Below are 17,272 nucleotides of genomic sequence, written 5' to 3'. Positions count from 1 at the left end.
TACCTTTCTCATACACAAAAGCAAAGTACTATGCATATAAAGGTCATAGGTATTAAGTTCATTGCCGTGACCTTGAAAGTACTATACTGTAACGTATTGTTCTGTTATGAAAAATACCTGTCTCGTTGTACCTGTGCCAAAAAAGTAATTACCAAAACATGTTTTACTTTCCAGAAAAACGTAGAAAAACTGTGCAGGCAGAAAACAGATACAGCAGAAAAGCAGTAATGAAGATTGTGACACTACTAAGTAATGTCGTACTATAATCGTGTAGCTATCAAACAAACCAAATACTCTATCATCTGTGACCCCTCAGAAAGTACTTTAAATAAAAATGTCTTTTCAGGTAAACCAAAATGTTGCAATAAAACCTCATTAGTAATATATCTTCTAAGAATGTAAACCTTATAGTCATTACAAAATCGTGCAACTAACAAGAAAAAATGTACACACAAGGAGACTTTGTCGTCTGTTCCCTAGAAAAGTGAACTCGTGAATTTACTGTATTAATTGATATTCATGCCTGGTACGTCGTCAGTTTCATAGGTACGTTTTGTGGCTGCTTGCGGTGTGAGTCATGGTATATTATCTCTTTGCTGTCGCTCGTCGTTACTGGGATTTGGAGGTTTCATTTCTACAATATAAGCTTGTCGAGAGACTCCTGCCCTATTAGAATCGCGCCATTCCTGATTAAATTCAGGTCTGTTGTCACGACTATAGCGTCTGTTGTCGTGTCGGTAATTTCTGAAATTTATTTCTTGTCGAACACGTGGTGGAGAGTCTCTCCCAGAATCGTAATTACGAGGTGGGCTGTTGCGTCTGAAGTCATTTTGTCTCCGTTGATAATAATTGTTCTGGTTCCCATTATTGTCTGTTTCTATGGTTGTCTCTGTCGTAGTCAACGCCATGGAAATGTGATCTTTCTCTGTAACTATTACTATTTTACAAATGGTTGTCATACGAGTGGTGTCTGTTTTGATCACGAATTGCGTTATAAGAATAGCCTTGTCTTGTCCGGTTATTATTTCCGTTGTCACTGAATTGTGACTGATGTGACCTGTAATTTTTGTTTTCCCGTTTTCGCATCATGCGATTGTCAGTGTCAATTTCCAATTCTTGCAAAAATCCCTGAAAAGCTTCGACATCATCTTCACAACGTCCTGCCAAAATAATATGTCTTAAATGTTCAGGCAACTTAATGAAGCAAATGCCAATAGTTTCGAGGGACTGTACGCGTTAGACAAATACTGATTCTTGTGCCCCATATCTTCAAAATATTTTATAGGGCTGGAAAATTCTGACTTTTAGAAATGCTTCATCATTATAATGCTGTGTTTTACTCGATCTTGAGTAGCCTGAGACCAATATCAAGAAAATAAGGCACGATAAAAATCTTCTTCATTGTCACAGTTACGAATAACCGAACGCACTCTTACAGCTGGTTCATTTTCTAAATAACCACACATGAATTCCAATCTGTGCTGTAATGACCAATTAGGAGGAAAAAATGAGAATACTAATGGAGACAAACTTGCGGATGAATGTCATTACTGGAATTCTTGAATGTTTTAAATCTGTGCGTTGTGATGAAGAGCTTATAATCAAAGCCATCATGTAAGTGAGTCGCAAATCGGTCGTTCTTACTTCGTGTTGGCGGTTCCATTTAAAGGCTAGCTGCACCTTGCCGACCCCTTTCAGAATCTCCGAAATATCCTGTGTTATTGCTTTGTGACTTTTCCGTATTTCTAAATCCCACTTCCCGTGTCGGAGCGAATAACCTCTGAAATATTTAATTCTTGTGTCACATATGCCAACTGATCTTGTACTTCCCGCATTTCTCTTTTGTGTAGCGTATTAATTAGATTCTGACTTTGTTTAAATTTCATAATTTGCTTGTACTCCTGCGTGTCAGTGAAGGCTACCGATGTTGTATCATTCAAATCATCCTCTACCTTAGTATATAAATTTGTTAACTGGTCCGTAAGTTCCGCTACTTTTTCCGATAATATGCTGATTTCATCCGTGTGTTTTTCTAAACCAAGTTTAGAGTATCTACTGTGTCCTTTAAGTTTTCCTGATCTTTTACAACTTACGCGACCATCTCGGTAGATGCAACTGAGTCAGTTTTAGCCTGCAAAGTTTCGTGATTTTCGTGAACAGTGATCTGCAGTTCTTTTATGGCTGCTTTACGATTCTGTAATGCGTTTTCATGTCGCGAAAAAAATTAGTGTTTTTACATCAATTTTTAGACGTTTCGATTCGATTTTGGGTAACTCAGCTTTTAAAACTTCACGTGTTTGTTCCAGCGTCCAGGGTCAGTGAGCCACGAGCCTCGTAGCAATGCACAGCACCACACACTACAACACTGCATAGAGGCTGCCAGCAAGTCCGTCCAAACTACGCGCCAAGAAGATTTCCTCCCTGCTCCACGCCAACCGACAAACTGCCCGCACAAAGCCCAGGTGGAAACTGTAAGCGCCAGGCCACAGGTAGTCCAAGGTGCGAATATCGTTACACAGCGCTGCTGCCACCCGCGGAAAGAGGGATAACAGAATGATCGCGATAACCACGGGAGACTAAGCACAGAATAGCAACAAAAGTTTAATCCAATGTATAGCATGAGGCAGCCACTGCTCTAGTACCACTGATGGTTCTGAGGTTCAAACTATCGACTCATGCTGCATTTCCACGTGGTGTAGCCTCCACAGCGGCAATGCAGGCATGTACTGTGGAATCCAATCAATCGTACAGTTGACTAATACTGTCTTGGGATACATTACATTACGCCTGCTCGACCTGTCCACGTAGTTCTATAAGAGTTGTTGGTTGATGAGTAGCAAGAGTCACTTCTCGTCCCATCATGTCGCACACACGTGCTCGATTTGAGACAAGGGCGGAGATTGTGCTGGCCAGGGACATTGCAGCACGTCTTGCAGAGCACGTTGAGCTTCACAGGCGGTGTGTAGGCAAGATTTATCCTGTCGGAACAACATACCACCTTGCTGTTCAAGAACGGAGAAAGAACTGGTCTAAGAACAGTCTGCTTGAACCTAGTGGAGGTCAGCATCCCATCCAGAAACACCAAAGGTGAAAGAGAATTGTAGCTTACTGTACCTCAGATCATAACTCCTGGGGAGGGGCCAGTATGTTTTGGACGAATGCATCCTTAAGACGGCGCTCATCATGTCTGCTTCTAAGACGTTGTGGTCCCCAGACCTTCAGTGCTTACATATTTCGCCCTCACACTCATATTCTGGACATCAAGACGCTTCATTTGCACTAAAACACAAAGTCAGTGTTGTATGAATTCATGTAAACGATATGCAAATAAGAAGTAAGCTCACCGTGGTTGAAATACTCGAGGCTGGCGTACACACATACATTCCAGACACGATGGTCACAGGAGCTTTTAGTTCGAGAGAGGCGGACCACACGCCGGGAGGCCGGTCCCTTCAGAGGACGATCAATCTCGGCCGCCCGTGGAGCAGACAGCATTTGGCAGAGTGAAAGGAAGAACGACCCTGTGTTCGGCTTAAAAGCAAATACCGCTACATTGTGTGGGAGCGCCCAGCCTACGCATTCATTACAAACAAGGCACTCAGTTTCAGAGGTTTTAACAGGGAGACAGCAAACGCCAACCACCGATGCTACAGATTTCCGGATTGGTCACCTTAAACGAAACGTCATTCTCCCGTTTTAGAAGAGCAACGCTGATTGGCAGACGGTATTCCTGACGCCTTGAGCTGAAAGAGTAATGGAAGAGACCGAAGGTTTACCCCTTCACGTCTGGTGTGGAGAGGGGCCGTTCCATTGTTGCTCTTGGTGCGAGAACACGTAATGAGATCGTGTGTGCACATATGTATATTCAAAGAGCGAGGAACAAGTCTCTCCTCAGTACTTCACTGGGAGATCACCTCTGTCCAGAGCAAATCGGAGTGCGACTCTATATTGAGTCCTTGCGATTACACTTATTGTGCGGTGTGAACCGACAGAGTTATAGTTAAAAGCCTGCAAGTGAATTTTTGAGTGGCTTCGCGGTCGACTGGTTATCTGACTGGTGTACCACGCCAATAGTTTGATAGGGGCGAATAGGAGTCCTTGACTTCATCAAGGTGTAGGGAGAGTTTGATTGGCGAGATAGAATGAGAGTTATCTTCTTTGTCAACAGCGAGCGGCGCAGACAGCAGTCATTGCAGCTTACGGTATTGTGCGCTACAGCTCTTGCGAGCCCCATATTTCCTCCACAACAATACACTTCACTGCATATCACACGCGACAGCCTCGACCGTACCTAGCAGCATTCTAACGGATAATTATTCAAGTTGAGTAGGCACAGCTCTCAGCCATTCTGCCAAGCCAATAACAATTTTAAACTTTGTATAGAAATTTCATTAGCGAATGTATAGAAATTTCATTAGCGAATGCTATCCTTAAGAGGTAACTTCACATTCCGAAAAGAACCCAGAAATAACTTGTTCAGTTCATCACTAAAAGTGCCATCGTGATTTCCCAGAATTTTTGCAAAATAAATAATAATTTTCGTTAGTTTCATGTTTTTCTTACACTAACTAGAACTACTCCAGTACCCAAGTATCCCACTAGTTACTTAAGACATTTTGCGAATTTTTGTGTCATTTCCTTACAACGAACGACTCCAGAGGATATTTATTGCTAAAGGTTTTTCAGGCATTTCTCTTTAGAACGTTAGGAGCGTCTGTCTGACTTCTGTAGTAGTGTGGGGGTGGAAATTGCATCTTGCAGGAGCCACAGAGTAAAGGGTTCATCTCAGACTAATCCGTTGCGCAGAATGACAGAATAGCACCCACACGTTTACATACTTCGCATGCGCAAACGACCGTCACTTGCTTGCAGGCAGAATGTGCTTTCATTACTGAAGACCACGACAGGCATTCCGTTTTCCAAGTGGTCGTCTGACAGCACCCATCGAGCTATGCACGTCAGTTTTGTGGTGTGAGTGGGAGAGGGCAAGAGGTGTGCGTGCTCATAGTGTAATGTTATGTGTGCCTCACTCATTTTTTAAATACAAATTCGTGTCTGATTTTATTCTGAGAAGCTCAGTAACGTATGTAAATACCGTAAATGTAAATTATATTCAATAAGTACTTGAAGTTAAATGAAGTGCAGCTGGATAGCAACAAATTCTTTAGCGCGCAATCCCCGCAACGTTAGTAGTTGTGAATCTTTGAGTTGTTGTTGTTGTGGTCTTCAGTCCTGAGACTGGTTTGATGCAGCTCTCCATGCTACTCTATCCTGTGCAAGCTTCTTCATCGCCCAATACCTACTGCAACCTACATCCTTCTGTATCTGTTTAGTGTAGTCACCTCGTGGTCTCCTTCCACGATTTTTACCCTCCACACTGCCCTCCAATACTAAATTGGTGATCCCTAGATGCCTCAGAATATGTACTACCAACCGATCCCTTCTTCTAGTCAAGTTGCGCCACAAACTCCTCTTCTCCCCAATTCTGTTCAATACCTCCTCATTAGTTATGTGATCTACCCATCTAATCTTCAGCTTTTTCTGTAGCACCACATTTCGAAAGCTTCTCTTCTTGTCCAAACTATTTGTCGTCCATATTTCACTTCCATACATGGCTACACTCCATACAAACATTTTCAGAAACTACTTCCTGACACTTAAATCTATACTCGATGTTAACAAATATCTCTTCTTCTGAAACGCTTTCCTTGCCATTGCTCCCCAAATAGCAAAACACCTTTACTACTTTAAGTGTCTCATATACTAACCTAATTCCTTCAGCGTCACACGACTTAATTCGACTACATTCCATTATCCTCGTTTTGCTTCTGTTGATGTTCATCTTACACCCGCCTTTCAAGACACTATCGATTCCGTTCAACTGTTCTTCCAAGTCCTTTGCTATCTCTGAGAGAACTACAATGTCATCGGCGAACCTTAAAGTTTTCATTTCTTGTCCATGGATATTAATACCTACTCCGAACTTTTCTTTTGTTTCCTTTACTGCTTGCTCAATATACAGATTGAATAACATCGGGGTGAGGCTACAACTCTGTCTCACACCCTTCGCAACCACTGTTTCCCTTTCATGTCCCTCGACTCTTATAACTGCCATCTGCTTTCTGTACAAATTGTAATTAGCCTTTCGCTCCCTGTACTTTACCCCTGACACCTTCAGAATTTGAAAGAGAGTATTCCAGTTAACATTGTCAACAGCTTTCTCTAAGTGTACAAATGCTACAAACGTAGATTTGCCTGTCCTTAATGTTTCCTCTAAGGTACGTCGTAGGATCAGTATTGCCTCATGTGTTCCAACATTTCTACGGAATGGAAACTGATCTTCCCCGAGGTCAGCTTCTACCAGTTTTTCCATTCTTCTGTAAAGAATTCGCGCTAGTATTTTGAATCTGTGGCTTATTAAACTGATAGTTCGGTATGTTTCACATCTGTCACACCTGCTTTCTTTGGATAGGTATTATTATATTCTTCTTGAACTCTGAGGGAATTCGCCTGTCTCATACATCTTGCTCACCAGATGGTAGAGTTTTGTTAGGCCTGGCTTTCCCAAGGCTATCAGTAGTTCTAATGGAATGTTATCTACTCCTAGGGCCTTGTTTCGACTCAGGTCTTCCAGTGATCTGTCAAACTCTTCACGCAGTATCGTATGTCCCATTTCATCTTCATCTACACCCTCTTCCATTTCCATAATGTTGTCCTCAAGAACATCGCCCATTCTATAGACCCTCTATATACTCCTTCCATTTTTCTGATTTCCCTTCTATGCTTAGAACTGGGTTTCCATCTGAGCTCTTGATATTCGTACAAGTGGTTCTCTTTTCTCCAAGGGTTTCTTTAATTTTCTTGTAGGCTGTATCTATCTTACCCCTAGTGAGATAAGCCTCTACATCCTTACATTTGTCCTCTAGCTATCCCTGCTTAGCCATTTTTCCCTTCCTTTCGATCTCATTTTTGAGACGTTTATATTCCTTTTTGCCTGCTCCATTTACTGCATTTTTGTATTTTCTCCTTTCATCAATTAAATTCAGTATCTCTTCTGTTACCCATGGATTTCTAGCAGCCCTCGTCTTTTTACCTACTTGATCCTCTGCTGCCTTTACTATTTCATCCCTCAATATTACCCATTCTTCTTCTACTGTATTTCGTTCCCCCATTCCTGTCAGTTGTTCCCTTATGCTCTCCCTGAAACTCTGTACAACCTCTGGTTCTTTCAGTTTATCCAATTCCCATCTCCTTAAACTCCCACCTTTTTGCAGTTTCTTCAGTTTCAATCTATAGTTCGTAACCAATAGATTGTGGTCAGAGTCCTCACTTACCCTTGGAAATGTCTTACAATTGAAAAACTGGTTGCTAAATCTCTGTCTTACCATTATATGATCTATCTGAAACCTTCTAGTATCTCAAGGGTTCTTCCATGTATACATCCTTCTTTCCTGAATCTTGAACCAAGTGTTAGCTATGATTAAGTTAGGCTCTGTGCAAAATTCTACCAGGCTGCTTCCTCTTTCATTTCTCAGCCCCAATCCAAATTCTTCTACAACGTTTCCTTCTCGTCCTTTTCCTAACGTCGAATTCAAATCACCCAAGACTATTAAATTTTCGTCTCCCTTCACTACCTGAATAATTTCTTAAATCTCATCATACATTTCATCAATTTCTTCATCATCTGCAGAGCTAGTTGGCATATAAACGTGTACTAATGTAGTATGCGTGGGCTTCGTGTCTATCTTGGCCACAATAATGCGTTCACTATGCTGTTAGTAGTAGCTTACCCGCACTCCTATTTTCCTGTTCATTATTAAAGCTACTCCTGCTTTACCCGTATTTGATTTTGTATTTATAACCCTGTATTCACCTGACCAAAAGTCTTATTCCTCCTGCCACCGAACTTCACTAATTCCCACTATATCTAACTTTAACCTATCCATTTCCCTTTTGAAATTTTCTAACCTACCTGTCCTCTTGAGGGATCTGACATTCCACGCTCCGATCCGTAGAAAGTCAGTTTTCTTTCTCCTGATAACGACGTCCTCTTGTGTATTCCCCGTCTGGAGATCCAAATGGGGGACTATTTTACCTCCGAAATATTTTACCCAAGAGGACGCCATCATTTAATCATACAGTAAAGCTACATGCCCTCGGAAAAAGCTTTGAGTATGCACTCTAAAAAAAAGACAATTCATTTATTAAAAAAAAAGTGAACTGTTAATCTGTATCTTGTGGAAAGAGGACGTGTTGCTAGGCCGTCGCTCAGAACGTATTGTTACATTAAATGAAAATTGATATTTTAGTGATAAAACCGAGTAATGTATGTGTAAGAGTTGCCAAACATTTATGTATACAAAGTTTCTGGAAGTGAAGAATAGAAATATCTTGTTTTTGGAAAAGAAAGTGAAATTCATTGTCGTCGCCGTCTATCAATCGACAGTATTGTAAGTGTACACAGTTCACTAAAATACAGGAAAAGGGATGCCTTCTCTATAGTTTTCATTCAATAAGTAACAACCTCTCATAATTTCTTAATTACAGTAATTGGATTATGTTCTTGTACAACAGTATGATGCTGAACTTCACTGACCAATTTTGATGTAGCTGGACGTGTAGTTTGAAGGAAGTTTGTGTGCCAAGAAATCTCCTTTTCTCACGAACAGCAGATTGCTGTTTGATCTTATTTACTCACAACAGTGGTCCCTCTGGTATGAAAAGCTACGAAAACTTGGGCTCAAAGCTATCCGCAATACGGCCAAGTAACTAACAGAGTTGTGTCTTAAACCTTAAAGAACAATAACTTCCTCCAAACTGTAATACGTCACCAACTGGTGCAGAAGGTGATCGTTCAAGGAGGCAGCAACCAAAATTCAGGTACCAGTTACGACATAAACGTAAAAATCTCAATCAAAAATCAATCTCTCTCTCTCTCTCTCTCTCTCTCTCTCTCTCTCTCTCTCTCTCTCTCTCTTCTCTCTCTCTCCAAACACATATATAAATATTCATATTATTAAGATGAAAGTCATTTTATAGTAGTCCCAATGCTAATAACCTGTTCTAAACAGCTCGTGTTGACACGTCTGCGCCACAAGCCTTCTTATCTGTGCTGTGGTAGCTGTACGATGTGCCACGGATGTTCTTACAATGCGAAGATTTTGGCGGGCGTCAGTACTGTCTGGATGTTCAGAACTTTGTGTACGGGTGTGAGGATGTTCACGTGACCACTCACACTAGCATCGTTGCACAGCTTACGCAGCACGTTCAACTTGGTGGCAGTTCTCTGAAAGGAAAATACCACCACTCGGAAGGCCACAATTTGGTCCCTTCCACACTCTCTCAGTTAGCTGTGGGAAGCACGAGTGCGTCTCTATTACGTGGTCGTCTGCTTGCTTCAAACGTTTGCACCACACCGAGCCTTCTAGCTGCGAGCTTTCCCTTTTAAAGAGTAGACGCAGATGGCGCTCTGTAAGCTATGTCACTAAGCTGTCGGTTGGCGGACAGCAATAAAACTACTATCGCTACATCTCCTAGTTCCCAAGTGGCATATGCTGTCATCGGATCAAAATCGACGTCGTCTTTCCCGGTGCGCTAATTTGTTTCCGGCAGTGTATTTTCCGTAGCTCGATTTCTTCGAAGTAGCACTCCAACATACTTATTATATGAGCTGATGGAACACAATCTGGATGTCCTTAGTTGTAACGACAATAAAATGTACTCTATGCTGTGGTGACACTGACATGATTATAAAAATAGATTTCAAGCTTATGGTTGTCCCTGACTAATCCATACCTGTAATGATGAATGATGATGCATCAGCCTTAAACAACTGACAGCCTTATAGATCTAAAAATACGATTAATGTTCCCTTTTTCTCTGTTGAACCACGTGCCTCGTGTTTTTTCAAGTCATCTACTTTACGCCCCAGTAGACAGTTACATAGCAGTACATCCCTTGTAGCTGGCATTATGCACAACAACTATGTGAGGACAATACAAAACATCAAACTGGTGGAGAAAATACTTGTTAAAATTCATACCAAACGCCATGGTACAGCACAGACCTATTACTCTTTTGTTACTGCCATCTTCTCTTAGCAAGCGAAGGTAATTAGAGTAAGTAAATTAAATATTACTTCCATTAAGTAGTTGGTGAACTCTATCACACTATAAGCAGAATATCTGGTAGTGATGATCGGGGCTTGTTCGAGACCATTTTTCCACACAAGTACCTTATCATTAGGCGTCTGACTAACTCCCTCTACCCACCGGTCTCCCTCTTTTCCCTCACGCAATTTCACCCATGTAAATTTTCGCTGCTGTGATACGCACTGTTTTACATGTCTTGCACATGGACTGTCTTGGCGCCTGTGTCAACTTGGCGCCCCTCACAGCCACTGCTAAATGTTGTATGTTCTGTAGGTAAGCCTCTGGCACCACTCTCAACTTGGCGCCCCAAGGGTCAGCTTTTGTCGCTTGTGCCTTAAACCAGCGCTGCTGACGACACCCTAAATTTTTCAGCCTAGCCTTGGATTTTCATGGGGGTTAAAAAGCTGTAATTTTAAGCTGACCACCAGAAAACAGTAGTTAACCATCCTTGCTAGAACTGCAGTAAATATTGCATTAACCCTCTTACATTTATAAGCATAGAATGAGATACCATAAATACCTTTAGTCTCTATGTATACCTGAAAAACATCCATACACTACAAATTTCTTTAACGACCCAATAATATATTTAATGTAAACTCTGGTACAGTATCTGCTGAAGAGGAAACACATTTATTACATCACTATTTAGAGTTTTACAGTAAAAGTTGGGAATAATGAGTAATGATTTAATAATCTGATTGTGTTAGTTACAATCTCATTACAGTCAGAGATTGTGCTGTGACTATAACAGAAAGTTTCTTTCCTTTTAAATTTAGTGTTGGAGAATCAATTTTAGCAAGATTCAGCATCTTCAGGTACCACACAATTGTTTCTGCTATCTAATTTTTACTGCTGTTGAGACAGTCTGTGAAGACGGAAAGCAGTCATGCTCAGTCCTGCTGCAAACACGTTCGTGTAGAGTTCATTACATGCATAATAAACAGATCTTGGCAGTTCACCCTGACATAATGTTCCAATCTAGTCTAAGACCTAAAACTGTAAATTCAATATATCCATCGCGAAAGTATACCATTTACAGGTTTTCTAATAATACACATTCTGAGAAAAGTGATGTTCTTCATTCCATCTATATCTCTACTCTGTAGCTATAAAAACTCAAGTATTTGACATATGTAAGAGGATCCTTCCAAAACTGAAATGGCTTTGTATGTCAGAAGGTTGGACAAGCTATGATATCCGAGTGTATTAAGTTGTTTGAGTTTTTTTTACCAAGGTAATGGAACATGTGATTCTGTTTGTGAATAGATAAGATGATTGGTATACAGGCATGCTCAAAATGTAACAGCATCAAACGAGATGAAAGCGTTATGACTTGGAAGACAATCGTTGTGCACTAATATAGGGAAATGAATGACTTTAGTTTCTTCCATTTTTAACTTGTTGCATAAAATGGTACATAGATAGTATTCACTGGAGTAAGAGATAAGGAAATATTTTGTTATGTTTTCTAATGTAGATTGGAATCTTCTGTATTTTGACTTCATAATCCTTGCTTCTTCAACACAGCTGTAAACGAAATAAAATGATTTAGTTGGTGTAGCATGAGAATGGTTAAAATGTTGCTCTCACCTCTTTACTATATCTTCCTTTTGTTTTGGTACTGTGAATGACTTGCTCAACTGTATAACAATAACATTAACATATATTAATCAAATAATTTAGAAAGCTTTTTTATTTGGTATGTCGTAAGCTACTGATGTGAGGAAAACACATTGAAAATTTATGTGTAGCAGCTAAGAGACCAATGAAATAAGCATTAGTATTACATGCTACCCAACTCTAAACTGTGTCTTAAGAGAGAAATTACATTGTTATTTCAGTAAGTAAGGAATGTAATTATTTTATGTTGCTTTTCCCTTCATTCAAAGAATGCTGTAAGTTTATTGATTGCTATACACTCATGGAAATGGAAATCCAGCTTTATTTAAATTTTTATTACACAACAGACAGCAAAAATGTTACATAAGAAATGTTAGTATTCTAAAAGTATTATTTACTACGAATACACATGGCTGCTACCATCAACATTTTAACTCTGGGCAGCACTGCGGGTATGGCAAGTTGGGATTTGGCGTGTCCAATACACATCCATCCGCAACACCTATACTACCACATCTGCAACAAAATAGCAAATTTTTAAAGAGAATATAATAACCATGATTTAACAGCATAAAATATATAAAGCAATGAATGCTGTTGACCAGCAAGTGGAGCTAGAAATGGAAGTGGTGATGTCCTAAAATTTAAAACATTAAAAGAAAATATTTTTAACTGTCTACATTACATACACTATAAAACAATAACGTGTGATGACAAGTATCAGTTGACTAAGCAAGCATCTTCAGCTCTGAGAACAACCTAAGAACAGAAAGCTGCCTTAAGATAAATTTTACAGACAAACAATGAGCTTATGACAATTTTGAAAGTGAGGAAGTAAATAAGAGTTAACGTACCACTCATGAAAAAATATTTGTCTTCAGACAGCGTACTGAAAAACCCTGCATCGTGTATGTCGTTGGATCTACTTAAGAGATTGGAAATGACAGTCAGATAAGCGTGGACTTCATATAAATTAACAAAGTTACATCAAAAAGGTTATTTAAAACGTGCCGTGTCCATATGTATGACACTTTCAATTAAAAACGGAATAACCAGCAACATAAAACCAACTATTTCAAAACCTTTAATAACAAGAGAAACAAAAAATATTGTTCTAATCTGACAATGACTACAACGATAAAAAAACGGTAATATACAAAAAGAAACCCACCATGTCTAATTAGATTGCAGTCAATCAAAACTTGTGTCAAGTTTTTACAAATCTAACCAGACAATAAACTGAGGTAGCACGAGAACATGAATACATACGTTACCCAAAAAGCTCAGTTCTGCCTGCTTTGCACTTACAAATCTTTCTCACTGTGTGGAATTGCAAACAGATTTCCTGGCATATGTAATGATAGCTGAATACCTTGAAAGTAGCTTTAGGGACCGAGTGATTCTCATACTTGAGTGGCAACACTCCTAATCGTATTTGTACTAAATACTGAGTGGATTTAGCACGAAGTATGAAACGCACAAGCACTATACCAGAACTGGAAGCTTTATCCATTATTCTCCTTTGGGTGACTGTTAAGGATGTGTTTTACGCTCCATATCAATGTACTTGTGTCATCAGCCAATGTCACTGGTCTCGAAAAGTCATCCACTATCTTTAGGAATCCATTCACTAGAATGTAGGTCAAGAGCAGGAGAGCGCCAAGCATCATACTCTGTGAGGAAACCATTTCAGAGTATCTTCTTTCCGAATACGTTTTTCTTCTGGAACCTGTTTCTGTTTTGAAGCTATAACCCCATCAAAGCAAGAGAAACGTCTTCAAAGCTGTACCATTTTAGTTTCCATACTAGATTTTCTTATTTAGTTTAGCTTAGTTTCAAGACAAATGACGGATATTTACAGTAAGACGTATACCACTGACAAACTGCCTGCTGGCTTCTGCCTCGGGTTCTTTGGCGGACGTTCGTCACATGATTTTTCTGACGTTTCGCCAGCACGAGGGGATGGCATTGTCAAAGTTTCACCCTCCATCGCTGGTGGTGGAATGGAACAGAGCTCCCCGGCCGCAAACTATATGTACCTGGCGCGCCAACGTCCAAGGGCTTCTCCGCAGTAATTTCCGGTGTGGTTCTCCTCTTGCTATCTGCGACGATCGTTCGCTACACCACAGGAAGCCAGGATCCGTACCTTGAAACTTTCTTCTTTGTCGTTGAAGCGGTTCTCGTGTTTATGTATTTCTATAGCTGCTCTGAACAACGGTTGTATTAGTTCTTCTCTACAGCCAGAACTTCCGTTTCGGCCGATTTTACTACGTAGTCCGTCTCACACAGCGCGTGTTCTGCCACAGCCGATTTCTCCACCTGACCCAACCTGCAATGTCGCTTATGTTTTGTGATCCTGGTGTTGACTGATCGTACAGTCATTCCGACATAAACTTTTCCGCATGTGCATGGTATGCGGTATATTCCCTACATTGCAAGTGGGTCCCTTTTCTCCTCTGCCGATCTGAGACACTCATCTTCTTTGTCGGTTTGTAAATAGTCTTCACGCCGTGTTTGCGCAATATACGGCTGATTCTGTCCGTCTTTCTTTTTCTTATTTGTCACTTTGGCTCTGTTTTATTCTAATAATGGAGTACCCACTGCTTCTCAGAACGCTTTCCAAGTGTTGAGTTTCGCGATTGAAGTGCAGTGGCTCACATATTCGTCTTGTTCGGGTTACAAACGTATTAATCATTCCATTTTCCTGGGCCGGTTGGTGATTTGAAAGTTAGTTCAGGTCTCTGTCTGTGTGTGTCGGTTTTCGGTGCACGCCGTGTCTCAGGCTTTCACCATGTCTTGTCTTGTGACCGGCACATCTAGAAATTGCAGTTTTTTGCCTTTTTCTACTTCTATGGTAAATTTTATGTTGACAAGGAGTGTGTTCAAATATCTTAGGAAGTCACTGAACTGTTGTTCACCATTGCCCCAGACGACGAAGGTATTATCGACGTATCTCTACCATATCTTAGGTTTACAAGGTACCAAATCCAGTGCCTGTGTTTCGAAATGTTGCACAGGGAAGTTGGTCACCACTGGACTAAGATGACTGCCCATGGCGACGTCTTCCAAGTGTTTGTAGAACTTGATATTTCACGTGAAATAGCTCGTGGTGAGACATGCATGAAAGAGCTTTATGATATCTTGCAGGAAAGTGAACCGATTGCTCCAGAGTGTTACTGAGTGGCACTTTCTTTAAAAAAAAAAAAAAAAAAAAAGAACTGACCAGCACGTCGTTTGGTGCAAGTTCGAATTCCTTCTCAATGAAATGCCCTGAGTCATTTATGTATGCGCCAGTCCTCCCCACCTGCAGCTGGAACAGAGAAGTCAAGTGTTCTGACAGTTTATACGTCGATGAGCCAGGAGCGCTAACAATCGGTCTCAGTGGAACGTTATTCTTACGGATCTTAGGTAATCCATACAGCCGAGGCGGTTGGGCTTCTGTGTTGTGCAGGTTCCTCTGTATGTCCGCAGGCAGAGATGACGCCTTGATTAACCGATTCGTATTCCGTATAACACGCTGCGTATGATTTGCGGATATTTTTCGGTACGTTGTCGGATCCAATAGGTCCCAGATCTTCTGCTCATAATCTTCGGTCTTCAGCACTTCCCTTATCGGCAGGCAGTACCATGCACTCTTGTCTTAAGGTTCTTGATAGCTTGTATCTCTTCTTTCTGCAGGTTGCAAGCTGGTGGATTTGCTCAACCCAGTATTCTGGCTGTTCCATTGCATATTTCCTCTGCTCTTTCACAAGGAAGGCCCTGAATGGCCATTTCGGTTTTAGCAATGATATCCTTCATAGGTACAGTTCTCGGGATAACAGCGAAATTAACTCCTTTTTGAAGGACGGACACTTCCTCTTCGGTCAGTTGTCGTTCAGTGAGGTTGACCACTGTGCGTGACATGTTGGGCATCACCTTGTCAGTCTGCTGCCAGCATCTTGCAAACTTCTTCTTATTCTGCTGCTCAGTGCACGCTCGACTTCGTTCTGCCTGCTCCTGTGGGTGATGCTGTCGATTTTGTCCCAGTCGTCTCGATGCATAATGCTGCATAGTTGATAGAAAATGTCCAAAAGTTCCTGATCCGTTCTTGCCAAGTCTCTCCGTGTTGTATGAATTCGCTCATGAAGAAAAGCTTATTCCATTCTGTCGTAGATACGATGTGCTTGATCGGTAGTGAATAGGCGCCTAGATTTCAAGAACTTCGGTGTAGCACCTTCATCCCGGCATCGCGACAGAAAGGCGAGAGAGGACATCAATCGCGCTTCCTTCTTCCGTCATTGGTCAAGGCTTCGGTACAATTTGCAAATCTCTTCCCCGTAGAGGCGTAATACAAAATTGTTAAGGCTTTCATCGCCACTTGCTGACAAACTGCCTGCTGGCTTTTGTCTCGGATTCTTCGGCCGAACGTCTCAGATATCAAGAGAACCGCGCTGGAAATGACCGCGGAGGAGCCCTTGGACATTGGCGTGCCATGTACGTATGGTTTGCAGCCTCGAGATCGGCTCCAGTGAACCACCAGCAATGGAGGGTGAAACTTTGAAAATGCCAGACACTCGCGGTGGCGAAGTGTGGGAAAAATCATCAGACCAACGTCGGCCGAAGAACCCGAGACAGAAGCTAGCAGCCAGTTTCTCAATAAGCGGCCACGAATGCCTTAACACTTTTTACATTTAACACTGTTAGTTTTTATTCCTATGAGCTAAACTGAACAGCAGCGTGGTAACAGTGATACCAGGTTTGCAAGATCCTATTGAGATCTAAAAGGTATCCCAAGCATGGAGTACACAATATGAGAAACGGTATAATAATTCCAAGCGATATTTCATTTACGTTTCCCCTAAGACATTTCTGGCAAATATTGTAGCGATTTGTTTAACAAGACCACTGCTGATTCCTTTCTTTCCTTCCTTCCTCCTCTTGTGAAGTTACCCGTAAATTAGACGAGCTAAACAACAGCCCAGTACTGGTAAGAGATGAATTTACTTGCACGCCTGAGCGCTGGTGGACAGATCCTCAAAGTGCCGCAGCTGGTCGAGAGGCAGCGGTCATTGCTGGCGAGCATCGATCGCTTAGCGGTCCGGTTAAGCTCACAGCAATGGTGGGCTGAGACAAACTGAATGATTTCCTCTTTCAGCTCTTTGAGAATCTATAATAACTCACAGTCAAATATTAGTGAAAACCTGAACATATCTTCGATCTCAGAAAAACTGAGGCACGTCCAATGACACAATAATATTTCAATATCTTTAAAACTGCAGAAGCTAATGTTTCACAGCGAATAAACATTTTCACAATGACCTTCCGAATTAACAATTTTAATCGCTTCAAACGATATATTAGATGATATCATTGATCGACAGCTATCATACCTGAAAGCCACTCACCTGGATCTATTTGTATATTGACTTATGACGTCTTTATAAGTTTTTTGTTACGCAAATGTTTGTCAGAACATTGTACTCTCCACATTTACACAGCAAATGAGGCAGCAAGACTAC

At 41.1% G+C, this 17,272-nt stretch overlaps 1 protein-coding gene across 1 annotated transcript in view; it reads right to left on the bottom strand.

The window, feature by feature from the left end:
- Positions 1–12,078: 12,078 nt before the first annotated feature.
- LOC126278538 (uncharacterized) overlaps positions 12,079–17,272 on the bottom strand; it is a 58,302-nt gene continuing 53,108 nt past the window's right edge. The window contains exon 3 of the mRNA XM_049978713.1: positions 12,079–12,290. Coding sequence (XP_049834670.1) covers positions 12,197–12,290 — 94 coding nt within the window. The 3' untranslated portion in view covers positions 12,079–12,196. The remainder of the gene's footprint in view (positions 12,291–17,272) is intronic.

This window comes from Schistocerca gregaria, chromosome 6, assembly GCF_023897955.1.
Source record: "Schistocerca gregaria isolate iqSchGreg1 chromosome 6, iqSchGreg1.2, whole genome shotgun sequence".
NCBI classification, from domain to species: domain Eukaryota; kingdom Metazoa; phylum Arthropoda; class Insecta; order Orthoptera; family Acrididae; genus Schistocerca; species Schistocerca gregaria.
Note: the sequence above shows the minus strand (reverse complement) of the source record. Positions and strands in the feature narration are given on the sequence as shown.